Source organism: Arachis ipaensis, chromosome B1 (assembly GCF_059453495.1).
Source record: "Arachis ipaensis isolate K30076 ecotype BB chromosome B1, ASM5945349v1, whole genome shotgun sequence".
NCBI lineage: Eukaryota > Viridiplantae > Streptophyta > Magnoliopsida > Fabales > Fabaceae > Arachis > Arachis ipaensis.
In genome coordinates this window covers 48,013,472-48,038,249 of record NC_142436.1, presented here as the reverse complement: position 1 = coordinate 48,038,249, position 24,778 = coordinate 48,013,472, and the positions used below count along the sequence as shown (strand labels likewise).

At 36.5% G+C, this 24,778-nt stretch overlaps 1 protein-coding gene and 1 non-coding gene across 2 annotated transcripts; both read left to right on the top strand.

Moving 5' to 3' along the window:
* Positions 1–7,867: 7,867 nt before the first annotated feature.
* LOC148576478 (small nucleolar RNA R71) lies at positions 7,868–7,975 on the top strand. Its single transcript, XR_015903115.1, has one exon. It is a non-coding gene; the product is annotated as a small nucleolar RNA R71 (small nucleolar RNA).
* An 11,723-nt stretch (positions 7,976–19,698) lies between these two features.
* Positions 19,699–23,959, top strand: LOC107629886 (uncharacterized). The gene is made up of 9 exons (XM_088502730.1): positions 19,699–19,955; positions 21,263–21,548; positions 21,648–21,663; positions 21,932–22,435; positions 22,559–22,740; positions 22,827–22,938; positions 23,036–23,173; positions 23,262–23,392; positions 23,717–23,959. Exons 1-6 carry the CDS (start codon positions 19,699–19,701, stop codon positions 22,848–22,850), a joined length of 1,269 nt encoding a protein of 422 aa, XP_088358856.1. The 3' UTR covers positions 22,851–22,938; positions 23,036–23,173; positions 23,262–23,392; positions 23,717–23,959.
* The last annotated feature ends 819 nt before the right edge of the window (positions 23,960–24,778 follow it).

The window sequence follows — 24,778 nt, the reverse complement described above, 5'->3', positions numbered from 1 at the left end:
GGTAGTTTAGTAGGTTAAATAAGGTTTAATGGTGTTTTGGTAGCTGTTTGGAGGTTTAGAATGCTTGGAGTGGTGCAAAAACATAGAAAAATTTTGAAAAACAGAGCACCATCCATGCGTACGTGCACTGCACGCGTACGTGTGCATTAAGCATTTTCACCCCTCCACGTGCATGCGCCATGTGCGCGTACGCGTGGATTGAAAAATTTCATCCTTTCATACATTGACCCGAGAGTTGCGCCTACACTGCGCCAGCACCATGCCTGAGGCACAAACCAACCCGCGCGTATGCGCACCTGGCGCGTACGCGCCCTTGACTCTAATTGCGTAATGCACACGTACGCACGCTGTGTGTGCGCGCGTCGATTGCACCACCTGCCCTCCTGGTACATTTACCAGAGAGTTGGGCCAATCCTGAGCTGACAGTGTGCCCCGCGCATAAACCAACCCGCGCGTACGCGCACCCGGCGCGCACGCGCCCTTCGGCCAAACTGCGCATCGGCGCGTAAACGTGCATGAAGCGTCCGCGCCGGTAAAAAAGAAGATTTTTTTTCTCATCTTCCATTTTCTTTTGTTTATCGCATTCATATACTTCTATTCTTTACATTTTAATTTTGTTTCTATAGCTTGTTTTCAATTTTTTTCTAAGTCTCCTCTTTCAATAATGGTGTTGCATTTTCCTACTCAATTGTTGAGAATTTCTTGCATTATTTTGGTGCTTCTTGACTTGTTTGATATTGATGGGTGATGAAACTTTTAAATCAATGCTTCATCTTTTATGACACTTGTATCCCTTGTGTATTGATATGAACTCATATTGTTTTTCATGACCCACTTTTTCTTATTTGAACTTGATGCTCAATATGTTCTTCATGCTTTGACTTTACTCTTGCATCAAGCTTAATGATATGCCTTAGCTTACATTGTTTTCTCACTCACATGTTGTAGCTACCATGTAGTAGAGAACCCTACTCTTATTTGGCATTAGCCCCCGCCTATGTTCTATTTGCCTGGATATCTTTGTTATAGGCTTAATTTTCTTTCCTTTTAGGTTGGCCACCAAGAAAGGAGGAAAAAGGAAAAGGTTTTAAATGGGGCGACAAACAAATCATCCGCACAATCTTTTGAAGGAGCTCACCAATTGTAGCAGACCGTCCACCTTGCTCTTCTTTGCATGCACTGAGGACGGTGCAATCTTCAAGTATGGGGAGGTCGTCTGACCGATCTCCGTGGGTAACAATTTTCTTGTCCAACACCAATTCTTAGTTTTCTTTATTAGATTAGTTATTTCATTGCATGATAGGTTGCATGTTAGTTAGAATTTGTACATATTTTTACCACTTCTTTCTTATTAGGACTACTTGGTTATGGTGATTATTTCTTTTCCAAGAAATTGTTTTAGGGGAACCTACCAATTTGAAAAAAAAATTGGTTGAACTTGCTTGAAAGAATTTATTTTGAAACATGGTTTTTGAGCTAAGAACACAAGCTTGTGAGATTTGAGCCTAATGGTGTGGTTACATCTTATAACCACTTATTTTCCTTCTTGTGTGCATTATTCTCTTTCTATGATTGTGATCTTTGATTTGTTTGATTCTTTATGTCCATTACTTTGTGTATACATGCATTTATATGATTGAGGCCATCATTTCATTTAGCTCACTTACCCAAATAGCCTACCTTTTACTTACCATTGTTAGCTGACTTTGAGCCTACGCTTAACCCACTTGTTCTTTAATTTAGCACATTACAAGCCTTAAAGCAAAAAATTATAAATGTCCTTAATTTGGATCTTTGATTAGCTTAAGCTAGTGAGTGTGAGTATCATTCAAGTGTGGGAAAACTTAGGACATTGGTTGGAATAAAAGGGTAGTTTTGTATTTTTGTTGTAAATATCGGAAATTTGGTACATGATCGTGTGTTAATTAAATGTAAAATCATATGCATTAAAACTTTTGTATATACTTTATTGCAAAAAGAAAAAGAAAAAATGAGAAAATAAAAAGAAAAAAAATTATATGTTGATATCAAAAGAAAAAAAATAGAAAGAAAAGTAATAAAAAGTGGACAAAATGCCCCAAGTGAAGCTCAATAATAATCAATGCATATGTGTTGTGATCAAGAAAAAAATGCATGAGTATGTGGAAAAAGTGAAGAATGGGTAGTGGTATGCGAAATTGTTACTCAGGTTGTGAATTGTTGTTCGAAATTGATTCCCTGGCAATGGCACCAAAAACGGATGCACAGAACCATGGTCTAAACATATCTTCACAACTTCGCATAACTAACCAGCAAGTGCACTGGGTCATCCAAGTAATAAACCTTACGTGAGTAAGGGTCGATCCCACGGAGATTGTTGGTATGAAGCAAGCTATGGTCACCTTGTAAATCTCAGTCAGGCGGATATAAAATAGTTATGGAGTTTTTGAAATCTAGTAATAAAAGAAGGATAGAAATACTTATGTAAATCACTGGTGAGAATTTCAGATAAGCGTATGGATATGCATTCGTTCCTCTGAACCTCCGCTTTCCTACTGTCTTCATCCAATCAGTCTTACTCCTTTCCATGGCTAGCTTTATGCAAGGGCATCACCGTTGTCAGTGGCTACATCCCCTCCTCCTGTGAAAATGGTCCAAGATGCCCTGTCACGGCACGGCTAATCATCTGAGGTTCCCGATCATGCTGGAATAGGATTCACCCTCCTTTTGCGTCTATCACTACGCCCAGCACTCGCGAGTTTGAAGCTCGTCACAGTTATTCAATCATTGAATCCTACTCGGAATACCACAGACAAGGTTTAGACTTTCCGGATTCTCTTGAATGCCGCCATCATTCTAGCTTACACCACGAAGATTCTGATTAAGAGATCCAAGAGATAGTCATTCAATCAAAGGTAGAACGGAAGTGGTTGTCAGGCACACGTTCATAGGGAATGATGATGATTGTCACGTTCATCACATTCAGGTTGAAGTGCGAATGAATATCTTAGAAGCGAAATAAGATGAATTGAATAAAAAACAGTAGTACTTTGCATTAATCTTTGAGGAACAGCAGAGCTCCACACCTTAATCTATGGAGTGCAGAAACTCTACTGTTGAAAATACATAAGTGATAATGGAGTTCATTGGTCTCGGCCCCAGAGGGGAACCGGAGTAACCAAGACTATGAATACAATGATAAAAAGTTCTATTTATAATAAACTAGTCACTAGGGTTTACAGAAGTAAGCAATTGATGCATAAATCCACTTCCGGGGCCCACTTGGTGTGTGCTTGGGCTGAACTTGAATTCTACACGTGGAGAGGTCATTCTTGGAGTTGAACGCTAGCTTTTGTGCCATTTTGGGCGTTGAACTCCACTTTGCAACTTGTTTCTGGCGCTGGACGCCAGAATTGGGCAGAGAGCTGGCGTTGAACGCCAGTTTGCGTCATCTAAACTTGGGCAAAGTATGGACTATTATATATTGCTGGAAAGCCCTGGATGTCCACTTTCCAATGCAATTAAAAGCGCGCCATTTTGAGTTCTGTAGCTCCAGAAAATCCATTTTGAGTGCAGGAAGGTCAGAATCCAACAGCATCAGCAGTCCTTCTTCAACCTCTGAATCTGATTTTTGCTCAAATCCCTCAATTTCAGCCAGAAAATACCTGAAATCACAGAAAAACACACAAACTCATAGTAAAGTCCAGAAATATGAATTTAACATAAAAACTAATGAAAACATCCCTAAAAGTAACTAGATTCTACTAAAAACATACTAAAAACAATGCCAAAAAGCGTATAAATTATCCGCTCATCACAACACCAAACTTAAATTGTTGCTTATCCCCAAGCAATTGAAAATCAATTAGGATAAAAATAAGAGAATATACTATAAATTCCAAACTATCAATGAAACATAGCTTCAATCAGATGAGCGGGACTTGTAGCTTTTTGCCTCTTGAATAGTTTTGGCATCTCACTTTATCCATTGAGAATGATTGGCATCTATAGGAACTCAGAGTTCAGATAGTATTATTGATTCTCCTAGTTCAGTATGATGATTCTTGAACACAGCTTCTTTATGAGTCTTGGCCGTGGCCCTAAGCACTTTGTTTTCCAGTATTACCACCGGATACATAAATGCCACAGACACATAATTGGGTGAACCTTTTCAGATTGTGACTCAGTTTTGCTAAAGTCCCCAATTAGAGGTGTCCAGGGTTCTTAAGCACACTCTTTTTTTGCTTTGGACCTTGACTTTAACTGCTCAGTCTCAAGTTTTCACTTGACACCTTCACGCCACAAGCACATGGTTAGGGACAGCTTGGTTTAGCCGCTTAGACCAGGATTTTATTCCTTTAGGCCCTCCTATCCACTGATGCTCAAAGCCTTGGGATCCTTTTTAATTGCCCTTGCCTTTTGGTTTTAAGGGTTATTGGCTTTTTGCTCTTGCCTCTTGGTTTTAAGAGCTTTTGGCTTTTTCTGCTTGCTTTTTCTTTCTATTTTTTTTTCGCCTATTTTTTTTTCTTTTTTTTTTCTGCAAGCTTTGTTCTTTGCTGCTTTTTCTTGCTTCAAGAATCATTTTTTGATTTTTCAGATTATCAAATAACATGTCTCCTTGTCATCATTCTTTCGAGAGCCAACATATTTAACATTCTTAAACAACAACTTCAAAAGACATATGCACTGTTCAAGCATACATTCAGAAAACAAGAAGCATTGTCACCACATCAATATAATTAAACTAAGTTCAAGGATAAATTCGAAACTCATGTACTTCTTGTTCTTTTGAATTAAAACAGTTTTTATTTAAGAGAGGTGATGGATTCATAGGACATTCATATCTTTAAGACAAAGTTACTAAATACTAATGATCATGTAATGGAGACACAAACATAGATAAGCACATAACATAGAAAAACGAAAAACAGAAGAAATAAGAACAAGGAATGAATCCACCTTAGTGATGGTGGCGTTTCCTTCTTGAGGAACCAATGATGTCCTTGAGCTCTTCTATGTCTCTTCCTTGTCTTTGTTGCTCCTCCCTCATTGCTTTTTGATCTTCTCTAATTTCATGACGGATGATGGAGTGTTCTTGATGTTCCACCCTTAATTGTCCCATGTTGGAACTTTATTCTCCCAGGGAGGTGTTGATTTGCTCCCAAAAATTATGTGGAGGAAAGTGCATCCCTTGAGGTATCTCAGGGATTTCTTGATGATGAGCTTCTTCATGTGCCTGTTGAGATTCATGAATGTGCTCTCTTGTTTGCTCCATCCTTTTCTTAGTGATGGGCTTGTGAGATGAATCTTTCCATCTCCCATGACTCAGAGGTGGAAGCAATTGCCTTCCCTTTCCTCTTTCTTGAGGTTTCTCTGGCCTTAGGTGCCATTAATGGTTATGGAAAAACAAAAAGCTATGCTTTTACCACACCAAACTTAGAATGTTGCTCGCCCTCGAGCAAAAGAAGAAAGAATAGAAGAAGAAGAAGAAGATATGGAGGAGATGGAGGGATGTGTGTATTCGGCCATATGGGTGAGATTGGGTGGGAAAGAGATGTTGAATTTTGAAGGTAGGTGGGTGTATGGATGTGAGTGGTGAAGGATTTTGGGGAAGAGTGGATATGGGATTGTGTAAAAGAGGGGTGAGAAGAAGTGAGTGGAGGTAGGTGGGGATCCTGTGGGGTCCACAGATCCTGAGGTGATCCTGTGGGGTCCACAGATCCTAAGGTGTTCAAAGATTTACAATCTTGCACCAAATTAGGCATGTAAAATGCCCTTGCACACAACTCTGGGCGTTCAACGCCCATTTGTTGCCCATTTCTGGCGTTGAACGCCAGAACCATGCTTGTTCTGGGCGTTCAGCGCCAGCTCTTCTCCAGGGTGCAATTCTGGCGTTCAGCGCCCAGATGCTGCCCATTTTGGGCGTTCAGCACCCAGATACTGCCCATTTTGGGCGTTCAGCGCCAGAATCATGCTTTGTTCTGGCGTTGAACGCCAAACAGATGCTTCCTCTAGGGTGTGATTTTTCTTCTGCTATTTTTGATTCCGTTTTCAATTTTTATGTTTATTTTGTGACTCCACATGATCATGAACCTAATAAAACATGAAAAACAATGAAAATAAATAAATAAACATTGGGTTGCCTCCCAACAAGCGCTTCTTTAATGTCAATAGCTTGACAGTGGGCTCTCATGGAGCCTCACAGATGTGCAGAGCTTTGGTGAGACCTTCCAACACCAAACTTAGAGTTTGGATATGGGGGTTTGATACCAAACTTAGAGTTTGGTTGTGGCCTCCCAACACCAAACTTAGAGTTTGACTGTGGGGGCTTTGTTTGACTCTGCTTTGAGAGAAGCTTTCTATGCTTCCTCTCCATGGATGCAGAGAGAGATCCTTGAGTTGCAAACACAAGGTTGTCCTTATTCAATTGAAGGACTAGTTCTCCTCTGTCCACATCAATCACAGCTCTTGCTATGGCTAGGAAAAGTCTTCCTAGGATGATGGATTCATCCTCTTCCTTTCCAGTATCCAAGACTATGAAATCAGTAGGGATATAAAGGCCTTCAACCTTTACTGACACTTCCTCTACTTGTCCATAAGCCTGTTTTCTTGAATTTTCTGCCATCTCTAATGAGATTTTGGCAGCTTGCACCCCATAGATTCCCAGTTTCTCTATTACAGAGAGGGGCATGAGGTTTATCCCTGAACTAAGGTTACACAGAGCCTTAAAGATCATGGTGCCTATGGTACAAGGTATTATGAACTTTCCAGGATCCTGTCTCTTCTGAGGCAATGTCAGTTGATCCAGATCACTTAGTTCATTGGTGAACAAGGGGGGTTCATCTTCCCAAGTTTCAATACCAAATAATTTGGCATTTAGCTTCATGATTGCACCAAGGAACTTGGCAGCTTGCTCTTCAGTAACATCCTCATTCTCTTCAGAAGAGGAATACTCATCAGAGCTCATGAATGGCATAAGGAGGTTCAATGGAATCTCTATGGTCTCTAGATGAGCCTCAGAGTCCTTTGGTTCCTCAGAGGGAAGCTCCTTATTGACCACTGGACGTCCCAGGAGGTCTTCCTCCTTGGGATTCACGTCCTTCTCCTCTCTTGTGGGTTCGGCCATGGTAATTAATTCAATGGCATTGCACTCTCCTTTTGGATTCTCTTCTGTATTGCTTGGGAGAGTACTAGGAGGGATTTCAGTGATCCTTTTACTCAGCTAGCCCACTTGTGCTTCCAAATTTCTAATGGAAGACCTTGTTTCATTCATGAAACTCACAGTAGCCTTTGATAGATCAGAGACTAAATTTACTAAATTAGAAGTATTTTGTTCAGAGTTCTCTGTCTGTTGCTGAGTGGATGATGGAAAAGGTTTACTATTGTTAAACCTATTTCTTCCACCATTATTAAAGCCTTGTTGAGGCTTTTGTTGATCCTTCCATGAGATATTTGGATGATTTCTCCATGATGGATTATAGGTGTTTCCATAAGGTTCACCTAAATATTTTACCTCTGCCATTGCAGGGTTCTCAGGATCATAAGCTTCTTCTTCAGAAGATGCCTCTTGAGTATTGTTGGATGCAGCTTGCATTCCATTCAGACTCTGAGAAATCATATTGACTTGCTGAGTCAATATTTTATTTTGAGCCAATATGGCATTCAGAGTATCAATTTCAAGAACTCCCTTCTTCATAGGCGTCCCATTACTCACAGGATTTCTCTCAGAAGTGTACATAAACTGGTTATTAGCAACCATGTCAATGAGTTCTTGAGCTTCTGCAGGCGTTTTCTTTAGGTGAATGGATCCACCTGCAGAAGTATCCAATGACATCTTTGATAGCTCAGATAAACCATCATAGAATATATCCAGGATGGTCCATTCTAAAAGCATGTCAGAAGGACACTTTTTGGTCAGCTGCTTGTATCTTTCCCAAGCTTCATAGAGGGATTCACCTTCTTTCTGTTTGAAGGTTTGAACATCAGCTCTAAGCTTGCTCAGCTTTTGAGGAGGAAAGAACTTGGCTAAGAAAGCCGTGACCAGCTTATCCCAAGAGTTCAGGCTATCTCTGGGTTGAGAATCCAACCACACTCTAGCTCTGTCTCTTACAGCAAAAGGGAAAAGCATGAGCCTGTAGACTTCAGGATCTACTCCATTAGTCTTAACAGTATCACAGATCTGCAAGAATTCAGTTAAGAACTGAAAAGGATCTTCACATGGAAGTCCATGAAACTTGTAGTTCTGCTGCATCAGAGAAACTAGCTGAGGTTTCAGCTCAAAATTGTTTGCTCCAATGGTAGGAATGGAGATGCTTCTTCCATGTAAATTGGAATTAGGTGCAGTAAAGTCACCAAGCATTCTCCTTGCATTATTGTTGTTGGGCTCGGCTGCCATCTCCTTTACTTGTTCGAAATTTTCAATAAGGTTGTCTCTGGATTGTTGTAATTTAGCTTCTCTTAGTTTTCTCTTCAGAGTCCTTTCAGGTTCTGGATCAGCTTCAACAAGAATGCCTTTTTCTTTGTCCCTGCTCATAAGAAAGAGAAGAGAAAAAGAAAAGAAGAGGAATCCTCTATGTCACAGTAAAGAGGTTCCTTATTGTTAGTAGAAGAAGAAAAGGAATAGGGGTGAAGAAGAATGAAGAATCCAAACACAAAGGTGATGATAGGAGCAAAGATGTGAGATGAAGAGAAGTGTTAGTAGATGAATAAATAAATAGAAGGGGATGAGAGGAGGAGAGAATTTTTGAAAATAATTTTTGAAAAAGAGTTAGTGATTTTCGAAAATAGTTTTTCAAAAAGGTTAGTAGTTTTTCGAAAATTCAAATAAAAAATAAAATAATTAGTCTAATTAAAAAGAAATTTTGAAAAAGAGGGAAGATTTTTTTCGAAAATTAGAGAGAGAGAGTTAGTTAGGTAGTTTTGAAAAAGGTAAGAAACAAACAAAAAGTTAGTTAGTTAGTTGAAATAAATTTGAAAATCAATTTTTGAAAAGATAAGAAGATAAGAAGTTAGAAGAGATATTTTGAAATCAAATTTTGAAAAAGATAAGAAGAGAAGATATTTTTGCAAAGATATGATTGAAATTGGTTTTGAAAAAGATTTGATTTTTAAAATCTCAATTAATGACTTGATTCACAAGAAATCTCAAGATATGATTCTAGAACTTAAAGTTTGAATCTTTCTTAACAAGTAAGTAACAAACTTGAAATTTTTGAATCAAAACATTAATTGATGATGTTATTTTTTAAAATTATGTGATAAAGATAAGAAAAAGATTTTTGAAAAAGATTTTGAAAAAGATAAGATTTTTAAATTGAAAATTTGATTTGACTCATAAGAAATAACTAGATTTTAAAATTTTTTGAAAAAGTCAAATCTAATTTTTGAGATTTTAAGAGAGAAAAAAAGGGAAAGATGTTTTTTTTTATTTTTAAATTTTTATGATGAGAGAGAAAAACAAGAAAAATGATGTAATGTATGAAAGTTATGGATCAAAACAATGAATGCATGCAAGAATGCTATGAATGTCAAGATGAACACCAAGAACACTATGAATGTCAAGATGAACACCAAGAACATATTTTTGAAAAATTTTTAATGCAAAGAAAACATGCAAGACACCAAACTTAGAATTCTTTAATGCTTAGACATAAAGAATTCAGGAATGCATATGAAAAATAAGAAAAGACACAAAACATGCAAATGCAAAGATTAAACAAGAAGACTTACCAAGAACAACTTGAAGATCATGAAGAACACTATGAATGCATGAATTTTCGAAAAAATGCAAGATGCACATGCAATTGACACCAAACTTATAACATGACTCAAGACTCAAACAAGAAACACAAACTATTTTTTATTTTTATGATTTTATAATTTTTTTGTATTTTCTTTTAATATTTTTTTTTTTGAAAATCATTTTGAAAAAGAAAAATAAGGATTCCAAAATTTTTAATATGAATTCCAGGAATCTTATGCTCTTTAGTCTAAAGCTCCAATCAAAGGGTCAGGCATGGCTTAATAGCCAGCCAAGCTTTAGTATGTAATCCAGACATGACACGCCTAACATGCCCTACAGTCGTGGCTTTACAGCCAACCAGGCTTCAACATGCTTTATTAAACACTAGAATTCATTCTTAAAAATTCTGAAAAAAAATATATTTTTAAAAACATTTTTATTATTATTTTTTTTTTGTTTTGAAAATTTTTTTCGAAAACAAAGGAGAAATTTTTGAAAGATTTTTTTTTATTTTTGAAAATAAAACAAAAAGAAAATTACCTAATCTGAGCAACAAGATGAACCGTCAGTTGTCCAAACTCGAACAATCCCCGGCAACGGTGCCAAAAACTTGGTATGCGAAATTGTTACTCATGTTGTGAATTGTTGTTCGAAATTGATTCCCTAGCAATGGCACCAAAAACGGATGCACAGAACCATGGTCTAAACATATCTTCACAACTTCGCATAACTAATCAGCAAGTGCACTGGGTCGTCCAAGTAATAAACCTTACGTGAGTAAGGGTCGATCCCACGGAGATTGTTGGTATGAAGCAAGCTATGGTCACCTTGTAAATTTCAGTCAGGCGGATATAAAATAGTTATGGAGTTTTTGAAATCTAGTAATAAAAGAAGGATAGAAATACTTATGTAAATCATTGGTGAGAATTTCAGATAAGCGTATGGATATGCATTCGTTCCTCTAAACCTCCGCTTTCCTGCTGTCTTCATCTAATCAGTCTTACTCCTTTCCATGGCTGGCTTTATGCAAGGGCATCACCGTTGTCAGTGGCTACATCCCCTCCTCTTGTGAAAATGGTCCAAGATGCCCTGTCACGGCACGGCTAATCATATGAGGTTCCCGATCATGCTGGAATAGGATTCACCCTCCTTTTGCGTCTGTCACTACGCCCAGCACTCGCGAGTTTGAAGCTCGTCACAGTCATTCAATCATTGAATCCTACTCGGAATACCACAGACAAGGTTTAGACTTTCCGGATTCTCTTGAATGCCGCCATCATTCTAACTTACACCACGAAGATTCTGATTAAGAGATCCAAGAGATAGTCATTCAATCAAAGGTAGAACGGAAGTGGTTGTCAGGCACGCATTCATAGGGAATGATGATGATTGTCACGTTCATCACATTCAGGTTGAAGTGCGAATGAATATCTTAGAAGCGAAATAAGATGAATTGAATAGAAAACAGTAGTACTTTGCATTAATCTTTGAAGAACAGCAGAGCTCCACACCTTAATCTATGGAGTGCAGAAACTCTACTGTTGAAAATACATAAGTGATAATGGAGTTCATTGGTCTCGGCCCCAGAGGGGAACCGGAGTAACCAAGACTACGAATACAATGATAAAAAGTTCTATTTATAATAAACTAGTCACTAGGGTTTACAGAAGTAAGTAATTGATGCATAAATCCACTTCCGGGGCCCACTTGGTGTGTGCTTGGGCTGAGCTTGAAGTCTACACGTGGAGAGGTCATTCTTGGAGTTGAACACTAGCTTTTGTGCCATTTTGGGCGTTGAACTCCACTTTGCAACTTGTTTCTGGCGCTGGACGCCAGAATTGGGCAGAGAGCTGGCGTTGAACACCAGTTTGCGTCGTCTAAAATTGGGCAAAGTATGGACTATTATATATTTCTGGAAAGCCCTGGATGTCTACTTTCCAATGCAATTGGAACGCCATTTTGAGTTCTGTAGCTCCAGAAAATCCATTTTGAGTGCAGGGAGGTCAGAATCCAACAGCATCAGCAGTCCTTCTTCAACCTCTGAATCTGATTTTTGCTCAAATCCCTCAATTTCAGCCAAAAAATACCTGAAATCACAGAAAAACACACAAACTCATAGTAAAGTCCAGAAATATGAATTTAACATAAAAACTAATGAAAATATCCCTAAAAGTAACTAGATTCTACTAAAAACAATGCCAAAAAGCGTATAAATTATCCGCTCATCAGGTTGTTAGGTCTGTTTAGAATTATATAGGTTGCTATATAGGTTAGATGGGAAGTTTAAGGTAATCAAAGATTCAAATTTCAAGTCCACTTGACCAAATATGCATTCTTACCTTGACCCTAGCCCCATTACAACCTATGAAAAGACCTCATGATAAATGTATGCATGCATGAAATAAATGTTGATTGTTAGATGAAAAACAAATCCTGGAAAGCATGATTAGGAGAGAATTGAATGAATCGACCCTATACACTTGAGCATATAGAGTGCAACACTTCCGGTGAGGGTTCGATGCTTAATTCCTTGATTCCCGGCTTTCATGAGCTTTCTTCTTGCAAGTCTACTTGAACTTCATTTTTTATACTTGAATTGGTAGGATTCGTGAATCGTCATATGACCTTGGCCCTACTTGTGCATGTATATCTTGGAGGATTGATTTATTTTTAACCAAGTAGGTAGAATCATTTTGCATTTAGTTGCATTCATATAGATAGATGCATTTAGGTTATTTGCATTGAATAAATGTCATACCCCTTGCTTCAATCTTGGTTTAAGCATGAGGACATGCTTAGTTTAAGTGTGGGGAGGTTGATAAACCCCATTTGTAGGGTTTATCTTGTGTTGAATTTAAAGGGTTTTATCATCTTTTTCCACATTTATTCAATGAAATAGCATGGCTTCATGATTGTCTCCTAATTTGTGCTTAAGTATGAAAACATGCTTTTTAGGCCCTTAATTGTTTAATCTTGATTTACCTTTGATTCCATTAGATGCCTTGAGATATTTTTTAAGTGATTTAAGATTTAGGAGGCAAAGATTGGATCAAGGAAATGAAGGAAAAGCATGTAAAAATGGAGAACTCATGAAGAAATGAAGGAATCGCAAAAGCTGTCAAGCCGACCTCTTCACACTTAATCAATCATAACTTGAGCTACAGAGGTCCAAATGATACGGTTCTAGTTGCGTTGGAAAGCTAACACCCGGGGCTTCGAAATGATGTAATATTTGCCATAGTTGCATCGCGGATAGGGGCGCACACGAGTACTGTACGCGTACATGTCAATGTTGCACGTGACCCACTTTAATGCAACTCGTGGCCAGCGATTTTAGATGCCTTGTGGGCCCAATCCAACTCATTTCTGATGCTATTTAAGCCAAGGATTGAAAGAGAATTAACATACTTTTGATAATTAGTCATAGTTTAAGCTTTAGGAGTAGTTAGAGTTAGTTTCTAAAGAGAGAAGCTATCTCTTCTCTCTAGGATTAGGATTAGGTTTTAGATCTAGATTAGAATTTCTTAGATCTAGGTTTAATTCATGCTTTGATTTACTTTTCCTTTACAATTTCTTGTTTCTCTAATCTCTCTAATTTTGCATTTAATTCTTGTAATCCTTTACTTTTATGTTGATACACTTTTGTTCTTCCATTTTTCTTTAATGCAATTTATGTTTTCATGTTCTTTTATTGTTAATTTGATTTGTTGTTGTTTAATTCCTTGCAATTGATTAGAGTAGATTTACTTTCCTTGCAATTTCACTATGTTTTCCTTTTATGCCTTCCAAGTATTTGATAAAATATTTGGAAGGATTTTAGAGTAGATTTTAGTGTTCTTGGCTTGGGAAGGTAACTTAGAAACTCTTGAGTTAATAATGTCCAAGTAATTGACGATTGGGAGTCATTAACGCTAGATCTCACTAATTGATTTGGTGTAGAACTAGGACTTATGGACTTGGATTGACATAGCTCATTTGACTTTCCTTTATTAGTTAGAGGATGACTTAATGGGGTTGATCCTTGCCAATTCTCATGTTGTGGTTAGTGATAGGGATAGAGATCCTTGACCATCGAACCTTGCCAAGACCTTTTTAGCTATTAGTTTACTTCCTTGTCATTTATCTTTCATGTCTCTTACCAAAAACCCCAAACATAATCCATAACCAATAACAAGAACACTTTGTTGTAATTCCTAGGGAGAACGACCCGAGGTTTGAATACTTCGGTTTATAGATTTTAGGGGTTTGAACTTGTGACAAACAATCTTTTGTATGAAAGGATTATTTGTTGGTTTAGAAACTATACTTTACAACGAGACTTCATTTGTGAATTCTAGACCACACAAAAGTCCTCTCATCAACATCCCGCGTACGCATGACAAGCAGCACGTGACCAACTTAATGAAACACGCTGGGGGCGATTTCTAGACCTGTAGAAGCCCAGATCCAACTCATTTCTGAATTTATTAGAGGCCAAATTCTAGAAGGATGAGGGGAGAGCAATTAGGTCTAGTTTAGAAACATGCTTTAGGTTATATTCTAGAAAGAGAAGCTCTCTCTTCTCTCTAGAATAAGGGTAGAGTAGATAAATCTTTCTTAGGTTTAGATTTTAATTCCTATCTTGATTTAGTCTTCCTTTTAATTTCTTGTTGCTACATCTTTGCTCTTTTAGTTCTTCTTGTTAATTTCTTATTTTGGTTACTTTTATGTTTATGAACTATTGTTGGATTTTGATTCTCTATTAATGCAATTTATGTTCTAATGTTTCTTATTGTGTAATTGAGTTGTTATTGTTATTCTCTTGCCTTTGGTAGTTGTAGATTTTATATTCCTTACAATTTAATATGCTTTTCCTTTTATGTCTTCCAAGTATTTGATAAAATGATTGGTTGGATTTTAGAGTAGAATTTTGTTTTCTTGGCTTGGGTTAAGTAATTGGAAACTCTTGAGTTGTCAAATTCTTTTGTTGATTGGTGATTGAGGATTGTTGTAAGAACCGCGAATTAATTAACTAATTAATTATCATTAAATAATAATAATTTAATTGTCCGAAATAGGTTCAAAATTTTAGAATATTAATTAGAAAATATAAATATGATATTCAGACTCAATTGATTTTTCTGAATTGAAAAATGTAATCTTCTTCGGAAAATTGCTTAAAAACGCATACCGGTAAATTAACCAGCAGTACAGGCTTTCATCTATCTGATACTGTACGAGAAAGATAAAAACAATAGAAAAAGTTAGGAAATAAATTAAAGTTGAAAACCGGGCACTAATTTTAAAGGTTCGGCCCAAAGTTGGGCCAAACGGGTCAAAAATGCTAATGGGTTGGACCGGGACCAAGTTGGACCCTAGCCCAACATATATAACACTTATTAATGAACTCCTTCAGCCACAAACACCCACACACAAGGGTTTGAGCTGCTGCATGAGAAGTGAGAGAAGAGAGCTAAAAGGGGAAAGGTTACTATTCATATACAACTTCCGGTGGCCATATCTCGAGCTACAGTGCTCCGATTTGTGTGCCGTCAATGACCACGTGAAGCTCTTGTTGAGTCCGTCACTTCTAGCTAAGTATTGTGGTGAGCTTCTCACAAATATCTGCCCAGTTTTCTGGCCTAAGAAATTCAAATTTTTTTGTTTTAGTTTTGAGTAAAATTTTGTGTTTTGGTTGTTTAGGTACTAACTAATAGTGAGGGATTGTTGGGTTCTATCCCAAATTTTAGTGGATAAGGTAAGGTTTTTTAAGAACTCTTATAAATTGATATATTGTGAGTATTAAATTTTGATTTTTATGAAATGTATGATGTTAGTTTGAATTTTGGAGCTTGTTGGAGTTGCCTTGGATATTTGGAAGCCTTTGGATTGGGATTGGTGATTTGATTTGGTTGGAGGCTTGAATTGGACTCAACTTGGTGTGTTGTGCATATTGGAAATCAATCAAGATATGGTTTCAATTTCCTTTATGTAATATATAATATTTCGGGACACTTAGGCTAGTGACCGATAGGATAGGTTTGGATTGTATTGGTTGTTGAACTTGTTGATGATGATGTACGATGATTCAATGATTTTGGCTATTTTGATGAATTGTGATGTTGATGTTGATAAAGTGATGTTAAATATTGAGATTGAGGATGAATGAAGTTAATCATGATGATTATTGGTGATATAATGATGATACATGATTATGCTGGTTGAGAAATGGTTTTAGTGAGATATAGTTGATATTTGAGGTTGAGAATTATGTAATGTGAATTGCGACACAAAGGATAAGTTAATGGGGTAAATTGGAGTTTGGTATGGTTTTGATTTGGTTTTGGTTATGAATTTTAAGGATTTGAGAAATTAGTGAACTTTGGTAAAAATGAATTTTTAGTGAACTTTGACAGATCATATCTTGAGCTACAGTTTTTGAAATTGAATGAATTTTATATCAAATTAAAGATAATTTAAAGAGCTTCAAAACGATATAAATTTTATTGAAATCTGAATTTTGTAGAGAAATATATTATCATTGGAAGTTTGAGTCAGAAATCTAAATTCTGTGATGTTGCAGAATTTGTGATTTCTGTTTTGTGTGCACACGCACACTGCTGTGCGCGTGCTCTGATCAGTGGCAATTTTTTACTTGTGCGTACACACACTCTGAAATTTGAAAACGTACGTACGCACACTCTTGGGCGCACGCACACACAGGGAGTTGCCTACTGTTGGGAGCGCTAGCACACTCAGGTGCACACAAACACCCTGCGAAATTTGCAAGCTGTGCATACGCACAACCTCGTGCGCACGCACAAGCTGGAATGAGCATTCTGTTGAGGGCGTTTGCACGTATCTGTGCGAGTACACAGAATGGAAATTTTTACTCTCTGTGCGTACGCACACCTCTATGCGTACGCACATTGCCCTGTTTTTCAATAAACATATTATTTTTAACTGTTTTACCTTCCCGAAAAGCTTGTAAACTTCCGTGACACTTATATAAGGCTCTTTAGCTTGTTTTTAGGTGTTAGAACATAGAGAGGGCTCGAGGTGAAATCAATTAGGTATTTCTTGCAAAAGTTTAGAAAATGGAGACTTAGGTTTTTGGAGTACTGAGGATGGGTTCGGTTGAGTGAGAATGTTGGGTATTGTATTGATGATTACTGATAGAAAATTGTGGAAGTGGTGAATTACTGAGTATTGAATGACATGATTTTGAAAACCACTGCTGTAATATTTTTAAACTGAGATTATTGAGACCCTATGCGCCTGGCAGGGACGGCGGTTGATCCCGCCTGTCGTGGTCGCGGCGGCGACGTAAGGGCGGTGGTTAGTCCCGTTTATGTTGAGATGTGAGGTCCGTGGTAAGAGTATCCCGCTCGCATCCCTTCGGAATCATTATAGTGTGCAGGCACTGACATCCTGGACTGTGATCCAGGCACGATATCTCGGGGGTTCCCATTATGAGACCGAAGGGCGACATCTCCATGGAGGTGTGTCAGGTTGGCAATTGAACCAACAATGTGATATCACAGCCAGATAGGACAGGTATTCATCATGTGCATCTTTTATCTGTTTGCTTGCTTTGCCGATTTGAATTGCTTGCCTAATTGTATAACATGCCTAATTGCCTATTTGAATTACTTGATATACATGCTTATACTTGTGCTTTACTTGCATTGTATTAATTGTGTTTTCTGCTGGGATTGAGGAGGTTCAGAAAGTGGTGGCAATGGGATCGCATGGAGGTTAGGCTGGCGAAGGCTGTGGGACAGCGGAGAATTGTTAGATTAGAAATCCACTAAGTTAGATTACTCCTTTTTCTTTATGGTTTTAAAGTATGTTTTAAAGTTTACTTATGGTTTAAGCTTGAATCTTGTGATGGATATGAAGTTTTAGGATTGCCTCTGGCATCCAAGAGTCTTATATCTTACATCACTGAGCACTATTACCATACTGAGAACCTCCAGTTCTCATTCCATACTCTATTGTTGTTTTTCAGATGCAGGTCGCAACCCACCTCAGTGAGTTGCTTTGATGGTGACAGAGTGGAGGATCTTCACTATGTTTTGAAGTCTTTTGATTATTTTGTTTAGTTCTCTCACCTTTTGTATTTATATTTTCCTTAGAGGATTACATTGAGAGGAAGTTTGTATAAGCTGTTTTATTTTCTAAACTCTGTATGTCTGCTGTATATAACCAGCCGGCTTAAACTCCACGAGCTGCGACTAGACTCTTATGACTATTATACTTTGATATATCTATATCTATATCCTGATATCTGTACGTATATCTTGTGCCACAATTAGTGTAGATTCGTGTGAATGTTTTGTATTTTTCAAACTCTGTTTTTGAGCTTAATCCTTCATCGGGCTTCTAGGATATATTTTTTTCCTTCTACATAAATATGTATAAGCTTTAGAATTGTTGTAACCTTTGATTAACCTTTGCTTTACAACGGGAGGTAAGGCTTAGGGTAATTAGGGTGTTACAATTGCTAGTTGGCTTGAATTCCACTAAAGCTAATCATTGATTAGGACTTCTGGACTAGAGTTGACTTTGCTCACTTAACTTTCCTTCAATTGTTAGAGGATAACTAAGTGAGAGCAAAAGACAACTACCATCACAATTGAGGATGATAATGAGGATAGGAATTTCAATTCTCATTCCTTGCCAAGACCTTTCTTAGTTGTTAGCTTAATTTCTTGTTATTTGCATTTCATGTTCATTATCTCAAAAACCCAAAATACTTTCTCATAACTAATAATATGCACACTTCCCTGCAATTTCTTGAGAGACAACCCGAGGTTTAAATACTCTCAATTTTTATTGGGTTTGACTTAAGTGACAAACAAATTAAACTTTGATTGAGGGTTGTTTATTCGGTTTAGATCTATACTTCGACGGAATTATTTTGTGAAAATTCCTAACCGACGATTTTTCTCGCATCAGAGGCTTTCCATTCTTGTCAATGTCATCTGGATCACCCTAATTGATTGTCCTTCTCTATAAGGAACCTCTCCTGAAAAAATTAATTACAATTAGTTACAATCACTGAACCAGCAATAGAAAAATAAAAAAGCACAGAAAGTTAATACTCTAGTTTATGAACTCTATCAACAATTTTTGTCTTGATCATATTAAAGTAAAATTCATCTTCATTTTTGTTTGCCGCTTTTTCCCTATACCTTTGCAAAAATAAGTTAATTTCGAGACACAGAAGACTCAGCAATTCAACTTATTAATTTACAATTGCTAGTTGCTAGTATATAATAATAGAACCAAGAGTAAAACCTAGAAAATCCTTACCTAGAACTAAAATTTTTTACAGTCTTTGCATTACTAAATGCTTCAACAACTGAGTTTGACTGCATCATTACAATTTAAAAACATTAGTGGAACTCAAATTCACCAACTATACATCACTTAAAAGAGAAATTTAAGAATCAAAAGAGGAGTGACAACCAAAACTAACTGAAAAAGAAACAAAAATACTACATCAATAACAGCGTAATAAGTATATTGCAATACCAGAGGTTAGAAGCGTTAAGGCATTCTCTTCTATTCACAAACTTGGAATTAGAAGAAAAATGGAGTCAATAAAAAAATAAAGCAAAATCCAAGAAATAAAAAAGATACAAGGCCAAAAATAATGCAGAAAATTTCCAAGAGAGGGGAGCTCACTTATCATTAACTCATGGATTTCCCACACCCAACGCAAATTCAATGAAACTACTATCAGTCAAGCCTTTGCAAAATCAAAGATTCAAGTCTTCGAGTTGCTTGCAACATTGTCCAATACCAGCCAGACCTTGATCTCCAAAAAAACAAACCTAAAAAATTCTCAGTAAATTATAAAGTACCCTGATAAGGGAAAATCAAGTCAACGTTAATTGAATTGAAGAAAAAAAGGGTGAGAAATTGCTTGCAAGTCCAACAATTTTAAGAATGTGCATTTGTAAGTAAGGGATTTTAAACCGTCGCAAGAGATGTTAGAGCACCAAATCAATCTCAAGCGCTCGAGACTAGGAAGGCCTTTGCCGAGAGCAGCCAAGCCGGCGTTGGATAAGCAGAGCGAATCGGGATTAGTCTCGGCAGAGGAGGTGTTGTCAGCAACGCAATGCACCTTCAGAGAGCGCCTTCCGGCGGGAATGCGAAGAGAGCGGGGAAGGGGAATGGAGAGGCACTCGTCGATGTGGAGGTTGCAGAGATTGGATAAGCGAGAGGGGAGGAGGTGGAGGAAGATGTCAGGGGAGGCAGAAGCGCCGATTCGGAGGGTGGAGATGACCTAAGGTGGCGACAGTGGTGACGACAGCGACAGTGAACTTAAGTTTTCGGCGATGAGATATCGCTCCCTTTCCTTTGAATCTGTTTCTCGCACTCACTCCCTCTGATCACATTCTCCGTCTATTGCAATTGACCAACAATTATTAAGAAAGATTATTTTAATAAAAATAATACCGGCCATAGTACTATGACCACTAAAAATTTCTCACTAAGAAATAGTTTTTCTGATATTTTTAGTGGCAAATATATAATGGCCACAAAAACATAACTTAAATTACAAAAATAGTGACTATTGTATTATGCCGCTAAAGGTTTGTCGCTAAAACTAATTATTTTTGTAGTGTTTTGTGTGTGTGAATTGGGTTTGTTTGTCCTTTCCTACTAGACTAGCTAGCTGGCCTTGTCACTTTTTTTATGCATCTTAACCTTCCCTTCATTTTTAATTATTTCTAATTAATTGCTCATTCTTTGTTGTGTATTATTTGTAGATCACTACAAGAAAAAGCATATTTTTCGACGCCAAAAATCGACGGCTATCTCTCCCGTCGATAATTTTCGACAGCCTGCTGTCGATATTTAAAAAAAATAATTAGAAATAAAATAATAAAATCGACAGCTTGGTCGTCGATTTTTTTATTGCTGTATTAACCACCTTTCTATTATCGTCACATTGTCGATGAACCTGGGATGGAAAATACTTTTATTTTAAAATCGATGAATATAGCGTCTATTTTATTATTTAAAATATCAACAATGTTACTGTCGATAAATTTGAACAGTCAAGATTGCTTTCTAAAATCAAGTAAACGGTGTAGATTTAATGTATAAAATAGATGTTAAGGGTGTTGCTTTTTTCTCAAATTAAAATCGACGAACTTGACGTCTATTTTATTATTTAAAATATCGACAACAACACCGTCGATAAATTTGAACGGTTTTGATTGTTTTGTAAAATAAAATTAACGATGTAGATTTAATGTATAAAATAAACGCTTAGAGTGTTGCTTTTTTTAAATTAAAATCGACGAAAATGCCGTCTATTTTATTATTTAAAATATCGACAACGTTGCTGTTGATAAATTTAAATGGTTTAAATCACTTTCTAAAATCAAATAAATGATATAAATTTAATGTATAAAATAAACGTTTAAAATGTAACCTTTTTTTTTTAAATTAAAATCGACGAATTTGCGGTCAAATTTTATTACTAAAAAGTAAAAACACATATACCGGCTTTCACTTCCCGCGTACAAAGTTCTGAAACAGAAATCCCCCCAATCCCATCACCAACCCTTGTTTTACCCCCAAATTCACCCAATTTTCAACCGTCATTATCCGCTGCCGTCATCATCGCTCCGTCACGGTTGCGCCCCCGTCGCGCTCTATTGCTGCCGTAACCCTCGCCGACTTCGATTCTGACCCCAACCTCATTGTACAGTCCGCCGTGGTGCTTGGCAACTTCGCCTGTTGCCTTGACGCCGGTGTCCGTGCTGTCCTCGACGCCGGAGCTTTCCCTCACTTGATCAGGCTCCTCTCTGCCTCCAATGACAAGGTCAATTTCTCTCTCTCTTCTTTCTTTACCATTTGTTTTGCCAGATATTGTAGATTGCGATGAAATTGCAATGCTCTGAATTGTTAAATTGATCGTTAGGTTGCGATTAGTGATGGTACCTGCTTGGTTACGTTGATTTGGACCATTATTTTTTTATCATGATAATGCATTGATAGTAGGAATGAAATAGCTCGTGTGAGAATAATGAATTGCATATTTTGAACTCAATTTAGTTTCTGGAGTGTTCTTATGGTAATTTAGTGATTTAGTTTCTCCTTTAATTGTTCTTGCTACTTCTATAGCTATTAGAAATATTTCGAGTGCAATTATTAATATTTTAATCTCCAATGCCATCTGATTGGCCTTTGTACACTTGATTTTAGGTTGTGGATGCAACTGCACGTTCTCTACAAATGATTTATCAATCAAAATTATATTGGCCCCAAAATATGACTTTTTCAAGGAAGAGAACTTGGAGTTCCTGCTTTTACTGTTGAAAAGCGAGAATGAAAATCTTTCTGCATTGGGTGCGAGCATTATTATTCATTCATGCAAGACAGGTGAAGAACAGAATATTTTATCCTATGTTGGTGTGTTGGACAAACTCATCAGCCTTTTGTATGGTTCTCTAAGCCAGCGAGATGCTAGTTTGGAGTCCATAGCTGCGATTGTTAAAAACAATTCTGAAGCTGTCTCTAAATTTGTCGACCTTAGAGGTGGAAGAGCATTGAGCCCTGTAATTGAATTAAGTAAAGACAAATATTCTCGGACAAGATTACTAGCTTGCTTGTGCCTTATTTGTGTTAAGAATGCTTCTTCTTGCCATCTTCAAGACACGGGAATCAAAACCAAACTGATAAATAATCTGCTTGAAGCTCCATTTCCAGGTATGTAATAATTTACTTTTGGTTGGGATTTACATAGCTGTGACTGAAGATTAGTTGAATTTAGATTAGCCTATTTTGTTTTGGTAGATGAATGTGCAAATCCATATTGGTGTGCTTGTATAGGTACTTATTTTGTTACATTTGGGCAAATTGGACTCACTTCCTTCAATGTTTACATGGTGCTTAGTCTCATTTCTTATAGTATACAGAGGTTTATCGATGGTTGTGTAAGAAGCATTGGATTGTTATGGAGATGGATTTTTGAAGTATTCAGGGCTGAAATTGCCAGATACAGAAAAATCATGGTATAGTAGAAATATCAGCATTGAAGATTGTAAGATGTTGTGTTTGAAGAATTGTTTATGTATGGCTTATGCAGCTTTGGATATAGGTGAAGACACAAGTGGTTGTTTGATGTGGTTTGGTATTTAAATGATATTAAAGCCCTGAATCCAAATTCTCTTGAAGATATTTACTTAAGAATGGCTGTTACAAAATTAGGTGTAAGTATCTTCTATTTTTATTCTTTTTATCAATTTTCTGTTATTTATTAATTAATTGTTTATTTTCGTTTAACGGGTGCATTTTTTCTTCTTATAGAAACTATTCAGAAAAATAAATCACAAAAATCAAATGTCCGAAAGAAAAAGACTATCATCATAATTTGTGCGTTATCTTCTAGTGTTCTAATCATATGCTTGGCTTTCATCGTCTTTAGATGGAAGATGCGAAGGAAAGGTAGTTAAGTAACTATTATATTATTTAAGTGATGTGGAAAACAGGAGCATGTATTGCATTTACATATTAAATGATGCTACTTATGTAGGTGTAATAAGTGACCAACAAGAGGAAGATCCACAATTGCCTTTGTTTGATATGTCCACAATTTCTTCTGCAACAAATAAGTTTTCAACCGATAGCATTTTGGGAAAAGGTGGCTTTGGTTCGGTATATAAGGTAGGGAAACCATTTGCCTTTTGTTTTACAAAGCTAGAGAGAATCAGAATCTTTTGCCTATGAGTTATATTTGGGGTATTGTGGGGCTGGAAAATTATACCCCAAAAAATAACACTATATGAAAATGTTACATTATATATTACTTAAATCTCAAGGATGTCATAGTGTACCTTTTGAATTGAAATGGTGTTGATTCAACCAATTGTAAAGGACAAGAAACTTGTTTTATCCTGTCTCAAGGTTTGGTTATTGAGGATGAAATTAACATTATAAGTTATAGTTCTATAAGCTAATGGATGTTGTAATGTTGTTTCTTGTTTGCAGAGCAAGTGGATAGTAGCTGTTTCTGTTGGTGTTTTCATTCTTTGGAGCCACGATATCGAAAAAGCCTTGTGGATTTTCGCTTTATTTTAAATATTTTGTGTTATTAGTGGATTGTAATTTAAATAAATATAAGTCCGAATTTAGTTATTTATTTTGTCTTGGGTCTTTGTTAGAGGATTATTTATTATTTTGATAAGTTTGTAAACTCATTATCTAATATTTAGTATAAATTTTATTTTTATATTTCAAAGTTTATTTGTCTTGTTATCTATATTATGTATAAATTTTATTTTTATATTTATTTGCATTAATTGTTTACTATTTTTCAAATAGCAAAAATAATTAAAACGTATCTATTAAAATCGACAGAAGACTTGTTGCTTTTTAATTTTAAAATAGACAAGAAAACCCAAATATAGACATAGTATTTGTCAGTATATGAATAATAAAATCGACGGTAACTGTGTCGATTTATTGGATCCAATATCGACGGCAACGTTGTTGATTTTAGTAAGCATATTATAGACAAGTTGTTGTCGATTTTATTGGATCAAATATCGACAGAAATTACGTCGATTTTATATAATAATATCGACGGCGTAGTCGTCGATTTTAGTATGTAAAATTCTCAAACTCATATTATAGACACAAGCGCTGTCGATTTTATTTAATTATTATCGACGGCCAAGCAAACCGTCGATTTTATTAGCATTTTGAAAAATCGACAAGCTTAATAGCGACCAACTCCACTGTCGATTTTGCCGTCGAATTTTGATATTATCGACGGCTTAACCGTCGATTTGGCCGTCGATTTTAACGATGTTTCTTGTAGTGGATTTAGCATATGGAACAAGTAAAGCGTGGATATAAAATATGCAAGCGATTAATTTCTTTTTGACAAATATTAATTACTATTTTGTTTGACAATTATTGTCAAACAAGAATTTTACTATTTTGTTGAGAATTATTGACAAATATGTATTTAAAACACTAATTGAACCTTTTAATATCTATTTTAATTAGAACTTTATTATTAGTTATTTTGTCTCTTTTCTAAATTTT

What these genes read in the sequence shown, in the direction of transcription:
- LOC107629886 (XM_088502730.1), top strand. Translation starts at nt 19,699, where the DNA reads ATGTTAGAGCACCAAATCAATCTCAAGCGCTCGAGACTAGGAAGGCCT. An exon ending in GCTTGAAGCTCCATTTCCAG is followed by an intron (nt 22,436 to 22,558) that starts GTATGTAATAAT and finishes GTGCTTGTATAG; the next exon opens with GTACTTATTTTGTTACATTT. An exon ending in CCAGATACAGAAAAATCATG is followed by an intron (nt 22,741 to 22,826) that starts GTATAGTAGAAA and finishes CTTTGGATATAG; the next exon opens with GTGAAGACACAAGTGGTTGT.